Source organism: Xyrauchen texanus, chromosome 31 (assembly GCF_025860055.1).
Source record: "Xyrauchen texanus isolate HMW12.3.18 chromosome 31, RBS_HiC_50CHRs, whole genome shotgun sequence".
Lineage (NCBI taxonomy): Eukaryota > Metazoa > Chordata > Actinopteri > Cypriniformes > Catostomidae > Xyrauchen > Xyrauchen texanus.
In genome coordinates, this window is record NC_068306.1 from 31,401,546 (window position 1) to 31,418,978 (window position 17,433).

The 17,433-nt window shown below is 36.0% G+C and overlaps 2 protein-coding genes across 2 annotated transcripts in view; one reads left to right on the forward strand and one right to left on the reverse strand.

The window, feature by feature from the left end:
• Window positions 1-305: 305 nt before the first annotated feature.
• On the forward strand, window positions 306-7,651 carry LOC127624759 (vesicle transport protein SEC20-like). Its single transcript, XM_052099623.1, has 6 exons — window positions 306-727; window positions 903-995; window positions 3,914-4,005; window positions 4,115-4,216; window positions 4,397-4,515; window positions 6,652-7,651. The coding sequence occupies exons 1-6, from the start codon at window positions 644-646 to the stop codon at window positions 6,846-6,848; spliced, it is 687 nt and encodes a 228-aa protein (XP_051955583.1). The 5' UTR covers window positions 306-643; the 3' UTR covers window positions 6,849-7,651.
• Window positions 7,652-10,741: 3,090 nt separating this feature from the next.
• LOC127624923 (uncharacterized) overlaps window positions 10,742-17,433 on the reverse strand; it is a 36,818-nt gene continuing 30,126 nt past the window's right edge. The window contains exons 8-10 of the mRNA XM_052099850.1: window positions 14,227-14,369; window positions 12,757-12,968; window positions 10,742-11,093 (exon numbers count right to left, since the gene is read on the reverse strand). Of these exons, the coding sequence (XP_051955810.1) occupies window positions 10,742-11,093; window positions 12,757-12,968; window positions 14,227-14,369 (707 nt within the window). The remainder of the gene's footprint in view (window positions 11,094-12,756; window positions 12,969-14,226; window positions 14,370-17,433) is intronic.

The window sequence follows — 17,433 nt, forward strand, 5'->3', positions numbered from 1 at the left end:
TACACTTGATTCATATATATATATATATATATATATATATATATATATATATATATATATATATATATAATTTTATTTTTTATAAAACATTTGATTATTTATAAGGATAAAAATAAGATTGAAATAAAAAATAGTTAAATAAATAAATACTGAGTGTTTATTTTATTTATTTTGTCCCAAAAAAGTTGACATTTATTCATTTAAATGATCAATGTACTCCAGAAGTCACATTACTCATCTTATTATTAATAATAATTATTAAAAAATAATAATAATTCCACAATGTGTTGAGATTAAAGGGTTTATAAATGTATGATTTTTTTAGATTGTGAAATATTTATGCTTTTATTTATATATATATTTGTATAATATAAAAAAGCTTCACCAATATTATATTTATAAATATGTATTTATTTGAGTTATGACATAAGATTATTTAACTAGTCTGTGACAGTGTATACAACATTTATAGTGGAATGACTCAAAGACTGTAATACAATGTAATGTTTCTCCGTTGATTTCATGACACCTAGAACTTCACTTCTCAAGCCACTTCATCGCTCCGAGAACCGTTTTGTCAGACTCAACGAAACGCGTTATGAAAAAAGATCTGGACCTTCTGATTTTCCGTTAAACAACAAACATGGCGTCCTCTGCTGATGTCCATGTCCGAATATGTGGCCAAGAAATTATTAAATACGATTTAGAGATCAAAGCTATTATTCAGGTAAACTTCATTCTTATTCTCATTTCTGTCAGCAAGTTAATCGTAGAAATAATGATATTGCCTTAATTGCCTTTCTGTGACTTCATCTGTAGCAGCACAGTGAGCATTTGATGGAAACATTGTAGGTTCTTGTTTTTCAAAAGCTGACCAATGTTACGATGATGTTTTGTTTCAGGACATCAGAGAATGTTCTGGGCCGCAGACAGTGCTGATGGATCTGAATGCCACAGTGAAGGAAAAGTTCAGTCAGTTAAGACAGAGAATTCAGGTGAGGTACAGTCAACAATTTAACATACTGTCAGATCATTAATGCCACATTCATAACCTATATTTAAATGTTTCTGCCGTTATTGTTACTAATGCGAAATTAATGTGGGATCTCCTTTAAAAAGAGAGAATAAGCAAGAAAATATTACCGTGAGATTTTATTGTAATGGGCAGTTTTATAATATCGATTTATATCGAGTTTTACATTTTATAGTCTATATTTTAATATAACAATTATTAAATGACACGTGTTACAAATGCTTTATATATTCTTATTTAGCATACAATGTATTCATTTAAGATAACTTGCTTTCATTTTAGCTAGCTTATGGTTATTTAACTTGAATGAAAACACATTTTATTCACAACCAATCAAAACAGTTTTTTTGTATTGTGTTATTCTACATTTGACAAATAAAACTTTGAAATAATATATAGGCTAAATACATTTTTGTGTATTAGTATATTTTAGTTATGTATATTTAAGCAATATCACAAGAGCAAGAGTGCGATATGGCCCTACATCATCACTGCTGTGATTCGGCCGTAGGTAATCACAGCAGTGCTGATGTAGGGCCATATAGCATGATTGCGAGTGTGATATTGCTTATATACAACAGTAGGAATGATCAAGTAAATTGTAAAAAATTAGGAAAAACTGAGTACGGTCATAAAAACGCATTTGTGCATGGAACTACTTTCTTATGCGGCGGATGAGAATCTGCTGTTGCTGGTTCAAACCAAATGGTGCATCCAAGTGTCTTTAAAACATAATTTTAGAACTAGCTTCACAGCTTTGGCTGTTTCTAACATGTTATTGGAGAAACAAGGATGCACGTGCGTGGGAGAGGGAGAGGGAGAGATGGAGCGTGTGCGATCACCTGTTGATGATGCTGTAGTCCGTTAGTCAGCTTTCTGAAGATAATGTAATTGTGGTCAAATTCATCCTATTATCTCAGTAGCCTTCCAAGCAGGGGTATTCCTCCCATTTTTGCGGTGTCATTGAAGTGTCATTCACTGTAGAAACCGTAATCTCCTCTGACATTTTGTCCTCTCCAATGTGGAAAGTCTGGTAAAGCCAAGTTTAAATACAACTTAGCCAAATACATTTAAAGTTTTCACAATTTCTGACATTTATTCATGGAAAACATTCCTTGTCTTTGGTCAGTAAGGATCACTCATTTATTTTAAGAATGTGAAATGTCGGAATAATCGTAGAGAGAATAATTTATTTCAGCTTTTATTTCTTTCATCACATTTTCAGTGGGTCAGAAGTTTACATATAATTTGTTAGTATTTGGTAGCATTGCCTTTAAATTGTTTAACTTCCACAAGATTCTCACAATAAGTTGCTGGATTTTTGGCCCATTCCTCCAGACAGAACTGGTGTACCTAGTCAGGTTTGTAGGCCTCCTTGCTCGCACAAATTTTCTATTGAGGTCAGGGCTTTGTGATGGCCACTCCAATACCTTGACATTGTTGTCTTTAATCCATTTGGCACAACTTTAGAGGTATGCTTGGGGTCATTGTCCATTTGGAAGACCCATTTCGACCGAGCTTTAACTTCCTGACTGATGTCTTGAGATGTTTTTTCAATATATCCACATAATTTTCCGTCATGATGCCATCTATTTTGTGAAGTGCACCAGTCCCACCTGGAGCAAAGCACCCCCACTACATGATGCTGCCACCCCCATACTTCACGGATGGGATGTTGTCCTTCGGCTTTTAAGCCTCAACCTTTTTCCTCCAAACCTAACGCTGGTCATTATGGCCAAACAGTACAACAGTTTATCAGACCAGAGGACATTTTTCAGAAAAGTAAGATCTTTGTTCCCATGTGCACTTGCAAACTGTAGTCTAGCTTTTTTATGGCAGTTTTGGAGCAGTGACTTCTTCTTTTCTGAGCAGCCTTTCTGGTTATGCCGATATAAGACTTGTTTTACTGTGGATATAGATACTTGTCTACCTGTTTCCTCCAGCATTGTCATAAGGTCCTTTGCTGTTGTTCTGGGATTGATTTTCACTTTTTCGCACCAAATTACCTTCATCTCTTGGAGACAGAATGTGTCACTTTCCCGAGCGATATGATGGCTGTGTGGTCCCATGGTGTTTAAACTTGCTTACTATTGTTTGTACAGATGAATGTGATACCTTCAGGCATTTCGAAATTGCTCCCAAGGATGAACCAGACTTGAGGAGGTCTATGATTTTTTTTTTTTTCCCATGATGTCAAGCAAAGAGGCACTGAGTTTGAGGGTAGACCTTAAAATATATCCACAGGTACACCTCCAATTCAGTACACCTCCTATCAGAAGCTAATTGTCTAAAGGCTTGACATCATTTTCTGGAATTTTCCAAGCTCCTTAAAGGCACAGTTAACTTGGTGTATGTAAATTCTGACCCACTGGAATTATGATATGGTCAGTTAAAAGTGAAACAATTTGGAAACTTGTGTCATGCACACTGTAGATGTCCTAAACGACTTGCCAAAACTATAGTTTGCTAATATGAAATCTTTGGAGTGGTTAAAAATGTGTTTTTATGACTTCAACCTAAGTTTATGTAAACTTCTGTCTTCAACTGTGTATGTATGTGTGTGTGTGTGTGTGTGTGTGTGTGTGTATATATATATATATATATATATATATATATATATATATATATATACACACACACATGTATATATATTTATATACACATTAGGTTTTAAAAAGATTTAAACCTGGTTTTCTCAGTGGAACAACTCATCACTCGTCTTTTGGTTGTAGGCACCTCTTTATGAGAAACTTTGAAAACATCAGTAGTGAATTTTATCCCATGACTAAATTCAGGCTGTATACAATGAAATTTGTATCTTAATACACTGTTCAAGGACTTCTGTGGCACCTGACTAAAATAAACATATATCCTTGATAGGACATGGAGCAGATGGCTAAAGAGCAAGACAGAGAGACCGACAAGCAAGCTATCTTGAGTGAAACTGAATGCCATCGTAAGCAGATGTTAAGGTTAGAGAAACATTGCATTGTTTGGTTTGCATTGGTCTAATCTTTTTCTAATAACATTGGTTAGATGTTATCTTTTAATTAAAATTGAATCACTACCTTTATGTCTCAGTAACCAGATGGCATGGAGGAAGGCCAATCTGGCCTGTAAACTGGCCATCGATAACCTGGAGAAAGATGAACTGCTTCAGGGAGGTGACTCTGTGAGACAGAGGTAAATCACACTGCTTACTGCTGCTGTTGCTGGATCATTCATGCCAGTGAAACTGTTCTTTGCCGCCTGACTGTACATTATCCCATTTGTTACATCAATAGGTATCAAGTATTCCAGAAACCCATTAATAAACTCATTTACTTTGCAATTAATAAATTCATCATTTTTCTTTGGATTTAGGAAAGCAACTAAAGAGAGTCTGGTGCAGACTTCCAGTGACATCACAGGGAGTTTGATGGGCATCAGTCGAATGATGGCACAGCAGGTGCAGCAGAGTGAAGAGACCATCGGCACTCTAGGTAAAAGAGTCTATGCGCTCTAGGTCATAGGACTTACAGTAATATCATCACTAAAATATCTAACGGGACTAAGTTGTGAAATTTTAAATAATACCAAGCTATAAAACCTATAAGCAAAAATGTCCATCTTTGGCATGAATACATTTATTTTCCATGTGAAATGCACTGTAAATATATACAGTAAGAATGCATTTACTAATGTTAATGAATAGAACCGTATTGTACAGGGATAACAAAAATCAAATATAACACAATTTATATTCAAATAAAGCGAAATGACCCACAAATGTGTTAATGTTGAAAGTTGTTAAAAATAACTAACACGTTTTTTCAAATTTTAAGGGAATAATGTCCCAAAGTCCATGTATGTGGTCATCAAGCAGCATATCAAATGAAAGCAGCATATCAAATGAAACAAGAGACACTACTCTTTACACCCAAAAAGGTTTCAATAAAAAAACATTTAAGGTTTCTTACCAGAGGCACTTTTGTTGGTGCTGTGCCATTAGCAGCATTTAAGGAAATCAAAATATGCTGTTGTGTCACGTGACGCGGTGCGCCAGAAGTTTAACTTTTAAATGACAGTGTAGAGTCGATTTAAATACATTTGAATTATGCGTTGCATATAGCAATGCCAAAATACACTGTCAACACATGTGGACGTAGGGTTGCACAAGATTAAAAGTAGATTTCTTGTAAAAATAAATATTGATTTGTTTCTCACCCACATGTATCATTTAACCACTGGAGTCATATAGTTTACTTTTATGGTGCCTTTATGTGCTTTTTTGTAGCCTCAAAATTTTAGTCACCATTCACTTACATTGTATTGACCTACAGAGCTGAAATATTCTTATAAAAATCTTCATTTTTGTTCTGTAGAAGAAAGTCGCAAAGATGCACAACTGGGATGACATGAGTGAGTAACTGAAAAGAGAAATACAATTTTTGGGTGAACTGAAATTTTGGGATTTTGAGGGATTTTGTTTTCCCCCTTTTTCACCCAATTTGGAATGCCCAATTCCCTCAATCCGGGTGGTGGAGGATGAATCCCAGCTGCCTCCGCATCTGAGACCATCAACCCCCGCATCTTATCACGTGGCTTGTTGAGCGCGTTGCCACGGAGACATAGCGCGTGTGGAGGTTTCACGCCACCCACAACAGCATCCATGCTGAACTCACCCTGCGCCCCACCGAGAACGAACCACATTATAGCGACCACGTGGAGCTTACCCCATGTGACTTTATACTCCTTAGCAACTGGGCCAATTTTGTTGCTTAGGAGACCTGGCTGGAGTCACTCAGGATAAGCTGAGTGTTTTGAAAATAATTTAATATGTTTTAAACTCTACGTCAACATTTAGTATAAGCTTTAAAAACAATTTATCTCATTATGGGAGCGCAACCAATTTGCACCTTCCAGCTTAATTCAAATATATACATTCTACAGTGTATATATATATTTTTACGTGTATGGTGCTTGTGTCAGTTATGAGTAAGTTACAGTAATGAAAATTATTTATAATTTATTGTTAAAAACCCACACAAAAGATGTAAACTAACTTTACCCCTTTTTCTCACACATATAAGTTACCAAACAACCACTTACACAAAATAATTTGAAAATCCTTAAAAATAATTGTAGTAATGCAATTCAATATCATGGCCCCCTTCAGCTTATCGCGGCCCACTTTGGCATACTTTGTTTCGCGGCCGGCCCACTGGGAAAAGTCCTGGTTCTCCTGATGGCCAGTCCTCCTCTGACTGATGCTAAACATAATTTATTGCATGTGTCATAACTTAGTCGAACGCGATGTGCCATTTCAAATACGCAAGAGTGAGATTTGAGAGCTGCAGCAGCTAGGAAGATTTTCAGTGAATTACAACCTAAATTTCAGTATGCTCCGAAGATCTTCAGAAGACTTTGAATATGGTGCATTAGTTGTATGAACTACTTTTATGGTGTTTTTTGAAAGACATAAGGGTGAGTAAATAATGACAGCATTTTCTACACTGGGTGAACTGTTCCTTTAATGTGGCTGGGATAATATGACTTGCACTTTTTCAGTTGTCCTGTCAGGACTATTGCAAGTTTTACATGTTTGTATTTCTTTTCTCCAATGGCTCCATTTCCAGCTACATCTTCAAAGACTGTGCAAGAGACAAATGAAGAGTTTAAGTCGATGACCAGCACCATCCATTTGGGAAGAAAGCTCATCCTGAAATATAATCGGCGTGAACTGACAGACAAATTGCTGATCTTTTTAGCTCTCTCTCTGTTTCTGGCAACAGTGCTCTACATCCTGAAAAAGAGACTCTTCCCCTTCATTTAGTGAAAAGGGAACTCAGCCTCCATCTGCCTGCCATTTAAAATCATTCTGTGAATGTTTCAACCTAATTTGACCCCTCAATCTTCACGGTAGACCTGGCATGAATTTTAAAATGACTTATGGAGATGAAGAATCCATTCTTCCTCCATTGCCTGGGAGGAAGACGCACATTCGTGCACTAATGCTAGTGAGGTTCAGTGAATAACAGTATGCAAATAACAACCGAGACAATGAGATTTTGAACAGGTCTTGTACTAGATTGCAATGTTGGAGTTGCTGAACAAATTGTATCCATTAATTACAAAATATATTGAAGTACTCTGTCCATATTAACTGGCTTGAAAATGGTCTAGGGCAATAAGGCAGGACATTAAAGAGCTATTATAAAAATGTCAGGTCTTAGAATTTAGAATAACAATATGAAATAAAAGCAGACTCTGTTATTTTTCATTATTAGTCTTACTGATTACATTTCCATTTTAGTTGCATATTTACCCTTTGTGCAATTGTAATCCACTTTTTTTCTTTGGGAATAATGTTGGATGTTTTGATCTCAGGTTAATTCAGTAATATTCCAGACCCTGATGGGTAATCTCTGCATAAACTCGGCATAATGTCAATGCCTTATGAACTTAACAAAGTTGCTGCCACTTCTTATAAAAGTTGATTAAATACTTGATGTTCTGTATAGAACATATTATAGACATAAATTATTTCATTTCATTCAAACTTTGATTTGTGGGAAAGTACTTTGTATAAGCCATTTTTTTAATCTGCTTCTGTTTAATTTTGTGTGCAAATTTATAAATAAATGAATACAAAATAATCGTTCTTATATATGGCTCCATTTTTTTATGCAAAATATACAAGACCCTTCATGCTGAACTGTGTGTCTGAACCACTAGGGGGGGTGTAGTATCACTCTGATTTGATCAAGTAGATGACAAAATTGAGCTGGTTGATTTTGTGTGTGTCTGTGTATATACAGTGTGTATATATATATATATATATATATATATATATATATATATATATATATATATATATTCACTCACTAAATACTACTAAACCTGCATATTTATCTGATTATCAGATTAACCAATCGTGTGGCAGCATTGCAGTGCATAAAATAATTTAGATACAGGTCAGGAGATTCAGTTAATGTTCATATTAACCATGAGAATCGGGTAAAAATGTGATCACAGTTATTTAGACCATGGCATGATTGTTGGTGCCAGATGGGCTGGTTTGAGTATTTCTGTAACTGCTGATCTCCTGGGATTTTCACACACAACAGTCTCTAGAGTGTAAAGAGAATGGTGTGAAAAACAAAAAAACATCTATTGAATGGCAGTTCTGTGGATGGAAATGCCTTGTTGATGAGAGAGGCCAACGGAGAATGGCCAGACTGGTTCGAGCTGACAGAAAGGCTACGGTAACTCAAATAACAGCTCTGTACAATTCTAGTGAGCAGAATAGCATCTCAGAATGTACAACTCGTCAAACCTTGAGGCGGATGGGCTGAGACAGCAGAAGACCACGTCTGGAAGTTTATTAGGACCATAGTGATCCATAGTGATCAGTGAGTGTAAACAGTATACACTGTGTTGCTCTGTGTTGATGTAAATCAGCTTGGGTACATAAAGCAAAAACTGATATAAACACAGATGAGATTTTTAAGTGGCTCCTCTACTCTCGGGGCCAAAAGTTTGTGATTACATTACAGACGCCGGTCCTTTCCAGACCTTGTGTGATTTCAGTAGAGCTATTTGCCCTTCAGTTATTCTATACTTTGCAATAACACCAGGTCCAGAGTACGCAGAAATAATCCAGTGTGTGGGTGTACTGCACAAAACAAACACTGTGGTCTTGCAGTACTTTGTTTGAGATTACAAAATGACCTAAGCAGAGGTGGTATCTTTTTGTTTTCTTAATAGTTTCTTTATAACTGATTGTTATGGAAGCCCGTTTCTTCCACATGAAAAAAGAGAAAAAAAAAGATAAGTCATAATTATGAGATAAAAGTTATTATAAATTGGATTAGAATCTCATAATTTACTTTTTATCTCATCATTGTGACTTATCTCACAATTTTGAATTTGTCATAATTATGGTTAAGAATCTCAGATTTATGACTTTTAATCTCATTATTTTTACTTTATCTCATAATTTTGACATATCATAAATTACTTTGACCCAAATAAGTATTACTTTTAATCACATAATTATGACTATATATCTAATAATAAGGACTTTTTATCTTGTAATTATGACCAAAGCACAATTTGTTTCCCCACATATGGCAGAAACGAGCAGTGTTCAGTCATGTATTTTCTGAATCCAAAATAACTGAAAAGGTTAATTTATTGTGAAAAAAAAAACATTTATATGAATACACAATTATTTTGATACTGATAGATACCAAAAAAAATCATTAATTGATAAAAACATAAACAGTAAAATAATAAAAAATAAATAGTACAAGATTTATATAAAGATTAGTTGGATAACGACACTGCAGTATGTAATAGCTGTAACAAACTTGATTTCCAAATAATAATACAAAAATGTCTAATTGTCATGCATAACTTTGGAGAATTTAAAATAAATAAAAAAATACATATACATACAGAAATATATATATATATATATATCCTGGCCGTGAGGATTCACGGCGAGTTCTCCAGGACAGCGTGCGCTTCCTCCTTTCCCGGGTTTCGGCACCAGTGTGGCAGACAAGCCTCTTGTTCATCAGGAAAGGAGAAAGCTGGTACTGGATTAACAATCAACAAGACTTTAATTACAGCATAAAACACTGAACTGAAACATAACAATACACACACAACTGCCGCATGCGTCTCTCTCTCTCTTTCTCTCTGGCATTCCTGGCTCCTCCATTATCTCTCTCCTGCATCCTCACGACCCAGCCACAACCTCCTCCTCATCACAATCATGTTTTCAAATTTCATTCTACTTTATAGGAAGGCATAGTTTTATCATGTATGAAAAAATACTAAGCATGAAATTATAAATTCTGATAATACATATTAGATATATGTGACATTGTCTTGGCAACACAAACACTGCAGTCGACTGAGACTGAGCACCTCTGCTGCGTGAAGCCTACAGCATTTAAGAGCTTATATCTGTTGTTTTAAGGCTGTACATGTTTTGTGCTCTATAATTACAAGGAGGTCCAGTGGGTGAATGTCATGCATGTCTGGGTCATATTTCATCGCAAAATTAAAAGAAAGGAATAGGCATATTGTAATGCTTATGGATCATTCACTTTCATTTAAAGTGCTTTAACCTATTTTTCTATTTATAGTCCACAATTTACTAATACATCTCATTGCTGATATACCACTGAAATACTGCAAACATTTTTGGGACTTCTGTCAAATATAGCTGTATCAGTCCATGTTAACACAAAAGAAACCAAATCATAAACATTTGTAGCATAACTATGACCAATGGAAGATCTATATATAACATCACTTTGAAATACCCTGTGATCACTGGTGCTCTTAAGGGCTTTTCACATTTGAAATGATCAACCCAGGGTTATTCAAAACCCTGGGTTAATGTAATCCTGGTTTATCTTCCCAGCACCACAAAAACTGTGCTAACATGCTCCGAAGCAGGGTTTCGAAACTAGGAGTTAAAAACAGAAAACTGGCCTTAACCCAGGGATAAAATTGGCCTGATCCCAGGGTTAAATGTGGTTTAACCAAGGGTAACAGTGACCTTAATCCAGGTAATGCTAACCTAGGGTTTAGCACAGTGTGAAAAGTCCTTTAGAATCACTGGGGACTGCAGCCTATACTGTATGTCCATAGAGTAGTTGAGAGCCTTTGTGTATGTATGGGCTAAAGGCACTGATGGGCACCTTCCCTTCACCTCTTGAGCTCTTTTTCAGCATCAGAGACATTGTCTTGAGACTGTGGACCTGAGGACTGACTCTGATTTTTATCTTCATTTTGTTCTGTAAGTGTCCAAACCGTTTCCACATCAGTCTCGTGGATAGCAAGCCCTGCAGGGGGGAGGGAGTTGGCGTTAGCTCCCACTGGGGTGGAGGGAGGGGCGAGGGTGGAACTTTCATCTTCCACCTTTCCATGCGCACAGAGACTCAGACTCCCACACAGAGCACCCCAGTTTTGCTCACACTCAGTCTGTATTCGTCGGCCGATGGCCATGCGTACATCCTCGCCACAGCCCAACAGGATGTTCACCAACTCCACATGGGGCCTTTTGGGAAGATTAGGCAAGTAAAACCAAAGTTATTCCATGTAAATATGGAGTATATTGACAGGTTTTGTGAAAGTTAAAATAATGAATGTTAGCAAGATAGAAACAAGTTTATTAACCCTTAAATATATGGGTGTTTTGCCAATCATTGTCACAAACCTTGTGTCTTTAGCGACCGGGCACGTATATATATCACAAATGGATCACCAAAATGCCCAGATAGTTTAAAATTTTCAAAGGAATTTCGAAACAATAATACAATTTAATGTATATTTTTTTAATTTTCATCTATCAATAAGATGATACGATAAATGATAAAATGCGATTTATTAATTCCACTCTAAACTGTTATGACATGCAACTGGCTGTCAATCACATATTCAGCTACACATAACACATAAACTATATATAAAACCTAGACGTATGCATTTTCTTATTGACTTATTGAGTGAGTCTTAATAGAAACACAACTTTTTGAATTTCACGGTAACCCTCAATGGCAAAAGCCATTACAGGTACTGTTCATATGTTGCACTTGCTATAATTACTTCCACATTGCTTCTACCTCAAACAGCAATGTTTAATTCAAATTAACAGCACCAACATATGGAACAAATAGCATGTATGAGGTATATACCGTATGTGTAAATGCATTTGGGATATTGATAATTCACTGTTGTTGCGCAGAAAACCAACATAGCAGTCATTTGAATGAATATAGTACTACTATCTTTTGTAATAAACAAATAAATAGATATCCTGCGATAGTAAATGTAGATATGAAATAATAACAATTATATTATTTATGAAAGCACTATATACTGTATGGTGACAACCTTACATATCTTGGATCACTAATGACCCTGCAATTTTGGCATTTTTTTCATTTCCATTTACATTTATGCATTTGGCAGACGCTTTTATCCAAAGCGACTTACAGTGCAATTATTACAAGGACAATCCCCCCGGAGCAACCTGGAGCTAAGTGCCTTGCTCAAGGACACAATGGTGGTGAGGATCGAACCAGCGACCTTCTGATGAACAGTTATGTGCTTTAGCCCACTATGCCACCACCACTCCAGACAGACTCATTGTTACACTATTCATAAGAGAAAGGTTGAGGAAAGAGGTGGGACCTTAAATTCAAAAAATGGATGAGGTTATGAGGTGAAATGAGTGAGTTTTGTGGGTTTCATTCATGTCTGTTAGCTTTGAAGTCATATATATATATATATATATATATATATATATATATATATATATATATATATATATATATATAGGCCTATATATCCAAGTGTACAGTAAAAGCTGCAGATGTACCAATTTAAAATTCTCCTGCTGAGAAAATTGTTTAAAAAGATTGATGACTCATTTTGTGCTCTTGGGCATTTCCAGATTTTTGTCCAATAACGTCTACCCTAGAATTAAAATGACCCTAATACCACCTGCCTCTGACTAGCAATAGCAAGTAGAAAAACGTGGTTCACACCTGTGATGTAAACTATAAACTGTGTGCTATTAAAAAAAAATACCTTTGAAATGTCCTGTTACAATAGGAAGTATGTATGTGCAATTTAATATATATATGGTTGAATTCACTTGAGTGGACACAATGACATTCTGAAGACCTTTTCTGCATGTCTGTTATTGAATGACTTACCCTTTGGGAAACAGGTCTTTGAAGTGGATCATTTCCACCATGGCATTGACGTTCTCTCTAACTGCAGCACAGAAGTTGTGTTTGACAAAACACTCCCGCTGCAGTTGAAACGCCATCTCTTTAATGGCCAGACATTTGCGGCTGACGCAGCTGAACTTGTGACGCAGTCCGTTGGCCATGCACTTCAGCGCATCTTTGATGAATGATTTTCCCTGAGGTGATACAGGAGTTAGCTGTTAGAACATGCAGTTTATGCAAAATGTGTACAATGTCAATTTCAACTTAAGTATGTGTTATGATATTTCTCTCAGTTCTCAGTGAGATACACATTGGAATTTAAGTAGGCTAGATTCCACTAGAACGGAACCCTAGACTTAATATGATAAACAACATTACTATGTCCATAATATGTATTACTATAATTATGTTGGCTTAAAAATGTCCATTTACTAAAGAACTTGTCTAACAATTAGTCTGACTAACTAAATTTGTCAGAGAAAGCCTGCTGCATAAAACAGCTGTCTTTAGTAAGACAGTCTAATTCACATTGCATTGTGGGAAAATTAAGATACTGAATGACGTAAAAGTATGTAGACAGTTTCCCTTCACTGAAAATATTTGCATATTAAAAGAATACAATGCTTCAAAATCTATTTAAATTAACAAATTTTGTGATTTTAACGTTAAAAAAAAATTATGTGTTTTTGTTACCGTCATAAAAGTCAAAGTTTTCTACAAAGTTTCAACTCAAGCCCCTTTCTGCCCTTAAACGGAATCCCCCACTAGCTCAGCGGACAGTTATTTTCCATGGCAATATAGAATGTAAACAAAAGTTTGTCTAGGGGTCTGCAGGCTTACAGTATTTTGGCCCCATCTGTTGAATTCTTCAAGTCTCAACTGAAAATGTATCTCTTTTCTCTTGCTTGTGAATCTAGGGAACCTTAAACTGGAGTTCGATGCACATACACTTTTTGTATATAAATATATAGTCTTTCCTGTTGTATTTATATTTTTTATATGCACTGTATGTTATGTGTGGTGATGTATCCAACCAGCCCTTGGTTTAGGGTTTTCCCAAAATCCTTAAACAAGATAAAAACTAACTCATTCCTCCAGGAGATTTCAAGCTATATCCCACAAACTTGGTACAGACCTTTAAGCTGTTCTGACTCGTGTTGCTATGACTTTTCTAACTGATTGGAATTAAGGATTTTGTACAGCAGACTGTTGAATCTCAGAAATTCCATAGACTTTCATTGACTGAATGTTTTAATGGGTCTGTCTGTCTGTCTGTAGCTGTTTGTCTTAATGTCATCAAAATTTTAAAACTAATTTGAACAATCAGAGAAGGCTTTGTCAAGTCAACATCAAATTTTGTCTTGACAGACTTTACCTACAGTTAATTACTATAGCAAAAACATTTGGAAAGCTTGGAAAATCCTTGTGATCAGAGTAAATAAGTAATCAAACCTGGGAGTCAAATTTGCCCGCATTGTGTAAGAATGTCAAGCAGATGTCATGTAGTCCACGGATATTGCAGGAGTTGTTGTTGAAGCACTCAAACATCCCACATCCCACGTCACCCGCATTCACCAGACACTGCTGAATCTCCGCTAGTGAACAGAGAGAGAGAGAGAGAACTGTAAGCGACTATTGGAAAAATTGTCACCTTACATTATTCATGTTACTGTGTTTTTGCAAATGTTATAGATGAACAAATAGGTAACTGGCATACTAGCAGTTTCGACAAAACTAATGCAGTTTTTTTTACATACTATAACTTCTCATATTAATTGAAAGACTAAATGGAAAATGTGTACTTTTAAAAATGTATTTGTACAAGTCACCATTTAATAATGAACTACACTGAAGGCAAAAGGGTGATTAAAAATTGTTAAAACCTTAAAAAGGAATTGGTAAACAGTCTTAATATTGCATAAAAAAAAGTTAATGGACATGTTACTGTAAGTGTCAACTACCTAGCATATATAGAAGGTTCCCCTAACGTTAGCATATGGTTGCCATTTGGTTGTCTTGGGGAACCAATTCCTAATTTTCTAGGAATGTTCTTTTTAGGTTCTATAAATATATATATATATATATTATATACACTCACTTAAAGGATTATTAGGAACACCTGTTCAATTTCTCATTAATGCAATTATCTAATCAACCAATCACATGGCAGTTGCTTCAATGCATTTAGGGGTGTGGTCCTGGTCAAGACAATCTCCTGAACTCCAAACTGAATGTCAGAATGGGAAAGAAAGGTGATTTAAGCCATTTTGAGCATGGCATGGTTGTTGGTGCCAGACGGGCCGGTCTGAGTATTTCACAATCTGCTCAGTTACTGGGATTTTCACGCACAACCATTTCTAGGGTTTACAAAGAATGGTGTGAAAAGGAAAAACATCCAGTATGCGGCAGTCCTGTGGGCGAAAATGCCTTGTTGATGCTAGAGGTCAGAGGAGAATGGGCCGACTGATTCAAGCTGATAGAAGAGCAACTTTGCCTGAAATAACCACTCGTTACAACCGAGGTATGCAGCAAAGCATTTGTGAAGCCACAACACGCACAACCTTGAGGCGGATGGGCTACAACAGCAGAAGACCCCACCGGGTACCACTCATCTCCACTACAAATAGGAAAAAGAGACTACAATTTGCAAGAGCTCACCAAAATTGGACAGTTGAAGACTGGAAAAATGTTGCCTGCTCTGATGAGTCTCGATTTCTGTTGAGACATTCAGATGGTAGAGTCAGAATTTGGCGTAAACAGAATGAGAACATGGATCCATCATGCCTTTTTACCACTGTGCAGGCTGGTGGTGGTGGTGGTGTAATGGTGTGGGGGATGTTTTCTTGGCACACTTTAGGCCCCTTAGTGCCAATTGGGCATCGTTTAAATGCCACGGCCTACCTGAGCATTGTTTCTGACCATGTCCATTCCTTTATGGCCACCATGTACCCATCCTCTGATGGCTGCTTCCATCAGGATAATGCACCATGTCACAAAGCTCGAATCATTTCAAATTGGTTTCTTGAACATGACAATGAGTTCACTGTACTAAAATGGCCCCCACAGTCACCAGATCTCAACCCAATAGAGCATCTTTGGGATGTGGTGGAACGGGAGCTTCGTGCCCTGGGTGTGCATCCCACAAATCTCCATCAACTGCAAGATGCTATCCTATTAATATGGGCCAACATTTCTAAAGAATGCTTTCAGCACCTTGTTGAATCAATGCCACGTAGAATTAAGGCAGTTCTGAAGGCGAAAGGGCGTCAAACATAGTCTTAGTATGGTGTTCCTAATAATCCTTTAGGTGAGTATATATATAGTACTGTGCAAAAGTCTTGGACACATAAGATGTTTCACAAAAGCATTTGTCTTAAGATGGTTATTTATATCTTCAGCTTTAGTGTATCAATAGGAAATATAAATGTCTGACTCCCAAACATTACTTGTAAATAGAATAGATTAGAATAGAAGAACAGGGAGCCCTGCAACAGACTGTCTGTCTGAGTTTACATGAAGAGACAGAAGCAATTGAAACTGCTGAAATAGATAGAAGAACTGTGGCGCATTCTTCAATAAGCTTGGAACATCCTATCTGCCAACAACCAAGAAAAACTGTATCCAGGTGAACCTAGGAGAATTGGTGCAGTTTTAAAGGCAAAGGTGGCCACACCGAATATTGTTTTAGCATTTTTATGTTTACTGGATTTTGTATGACAAATTGAAACTATTCATTTAATTATTTTTGAAGACATCCTTACTGTGCAACATTTTTTACAAGTGCCTAAAACTTATGCACAGTAGCCTACTGTATATAAATATTATAACAACCAACGTTTACAGAATATTGCATGAGATTTTTGTGTGTCAATCTAATAATAATTTACAAGTAACCTTATCTATGTTCTTAATGTGTACAATTATTTGTAATCAAACACTGTTTTTAATACAGTAACTGATTATAGTAACAGGTAATATGTGTAACATGAACACTGCGATTAAAACGGCATTGTTTTAAACATTGTGATTATTATTGTGAAATATTAGAAATGGTTGCACATTCAGTTTTGCATATAATGTCTCTTTGTGGTGTCTGTCGACTTTTTGCATCGTTCTGCGTCAATTAGCATCCTAGATTTAAAGTAACATGCAATATGAATACTGTATTGTACATTTGACCAAAACTATCATTCCAAGTTGCATTGTTTGAAACATTGTGATTAAGAACGTTCAAAAATTAAAACCTTTGAATAATTCAAAACCGTTCTATGCCCGTTAAGTTTGACGCATGAAATTCAGGATTGTGGTTTCGTTTGTGTATGGACTTTTTGCATAGTTCTGGGTTCGAAAATAATATCAATCTAAATTAAACGTTTAGAACGTGTAAAATATTGCGTTATGGAAAGTTTGAATTGTTTGAAATAACAAACATGCATGTTAATATACAATGCAGGTTTAAAGTTTCCTGATAGTTGCCAAAGATATGCATTTCATTTAGAATATAGTCAACAATCTGAATTGTATGTAGGCTACTAGAATTCCCATATTCAAGAACCATGCATACATTATTTGTCTCCGTTGGTATTCTTTACGGAGTTAGAACATATAAAATGTTATTGCTTTATGGTACAAGCCTTTTAAACACGTTCATATCTTAGA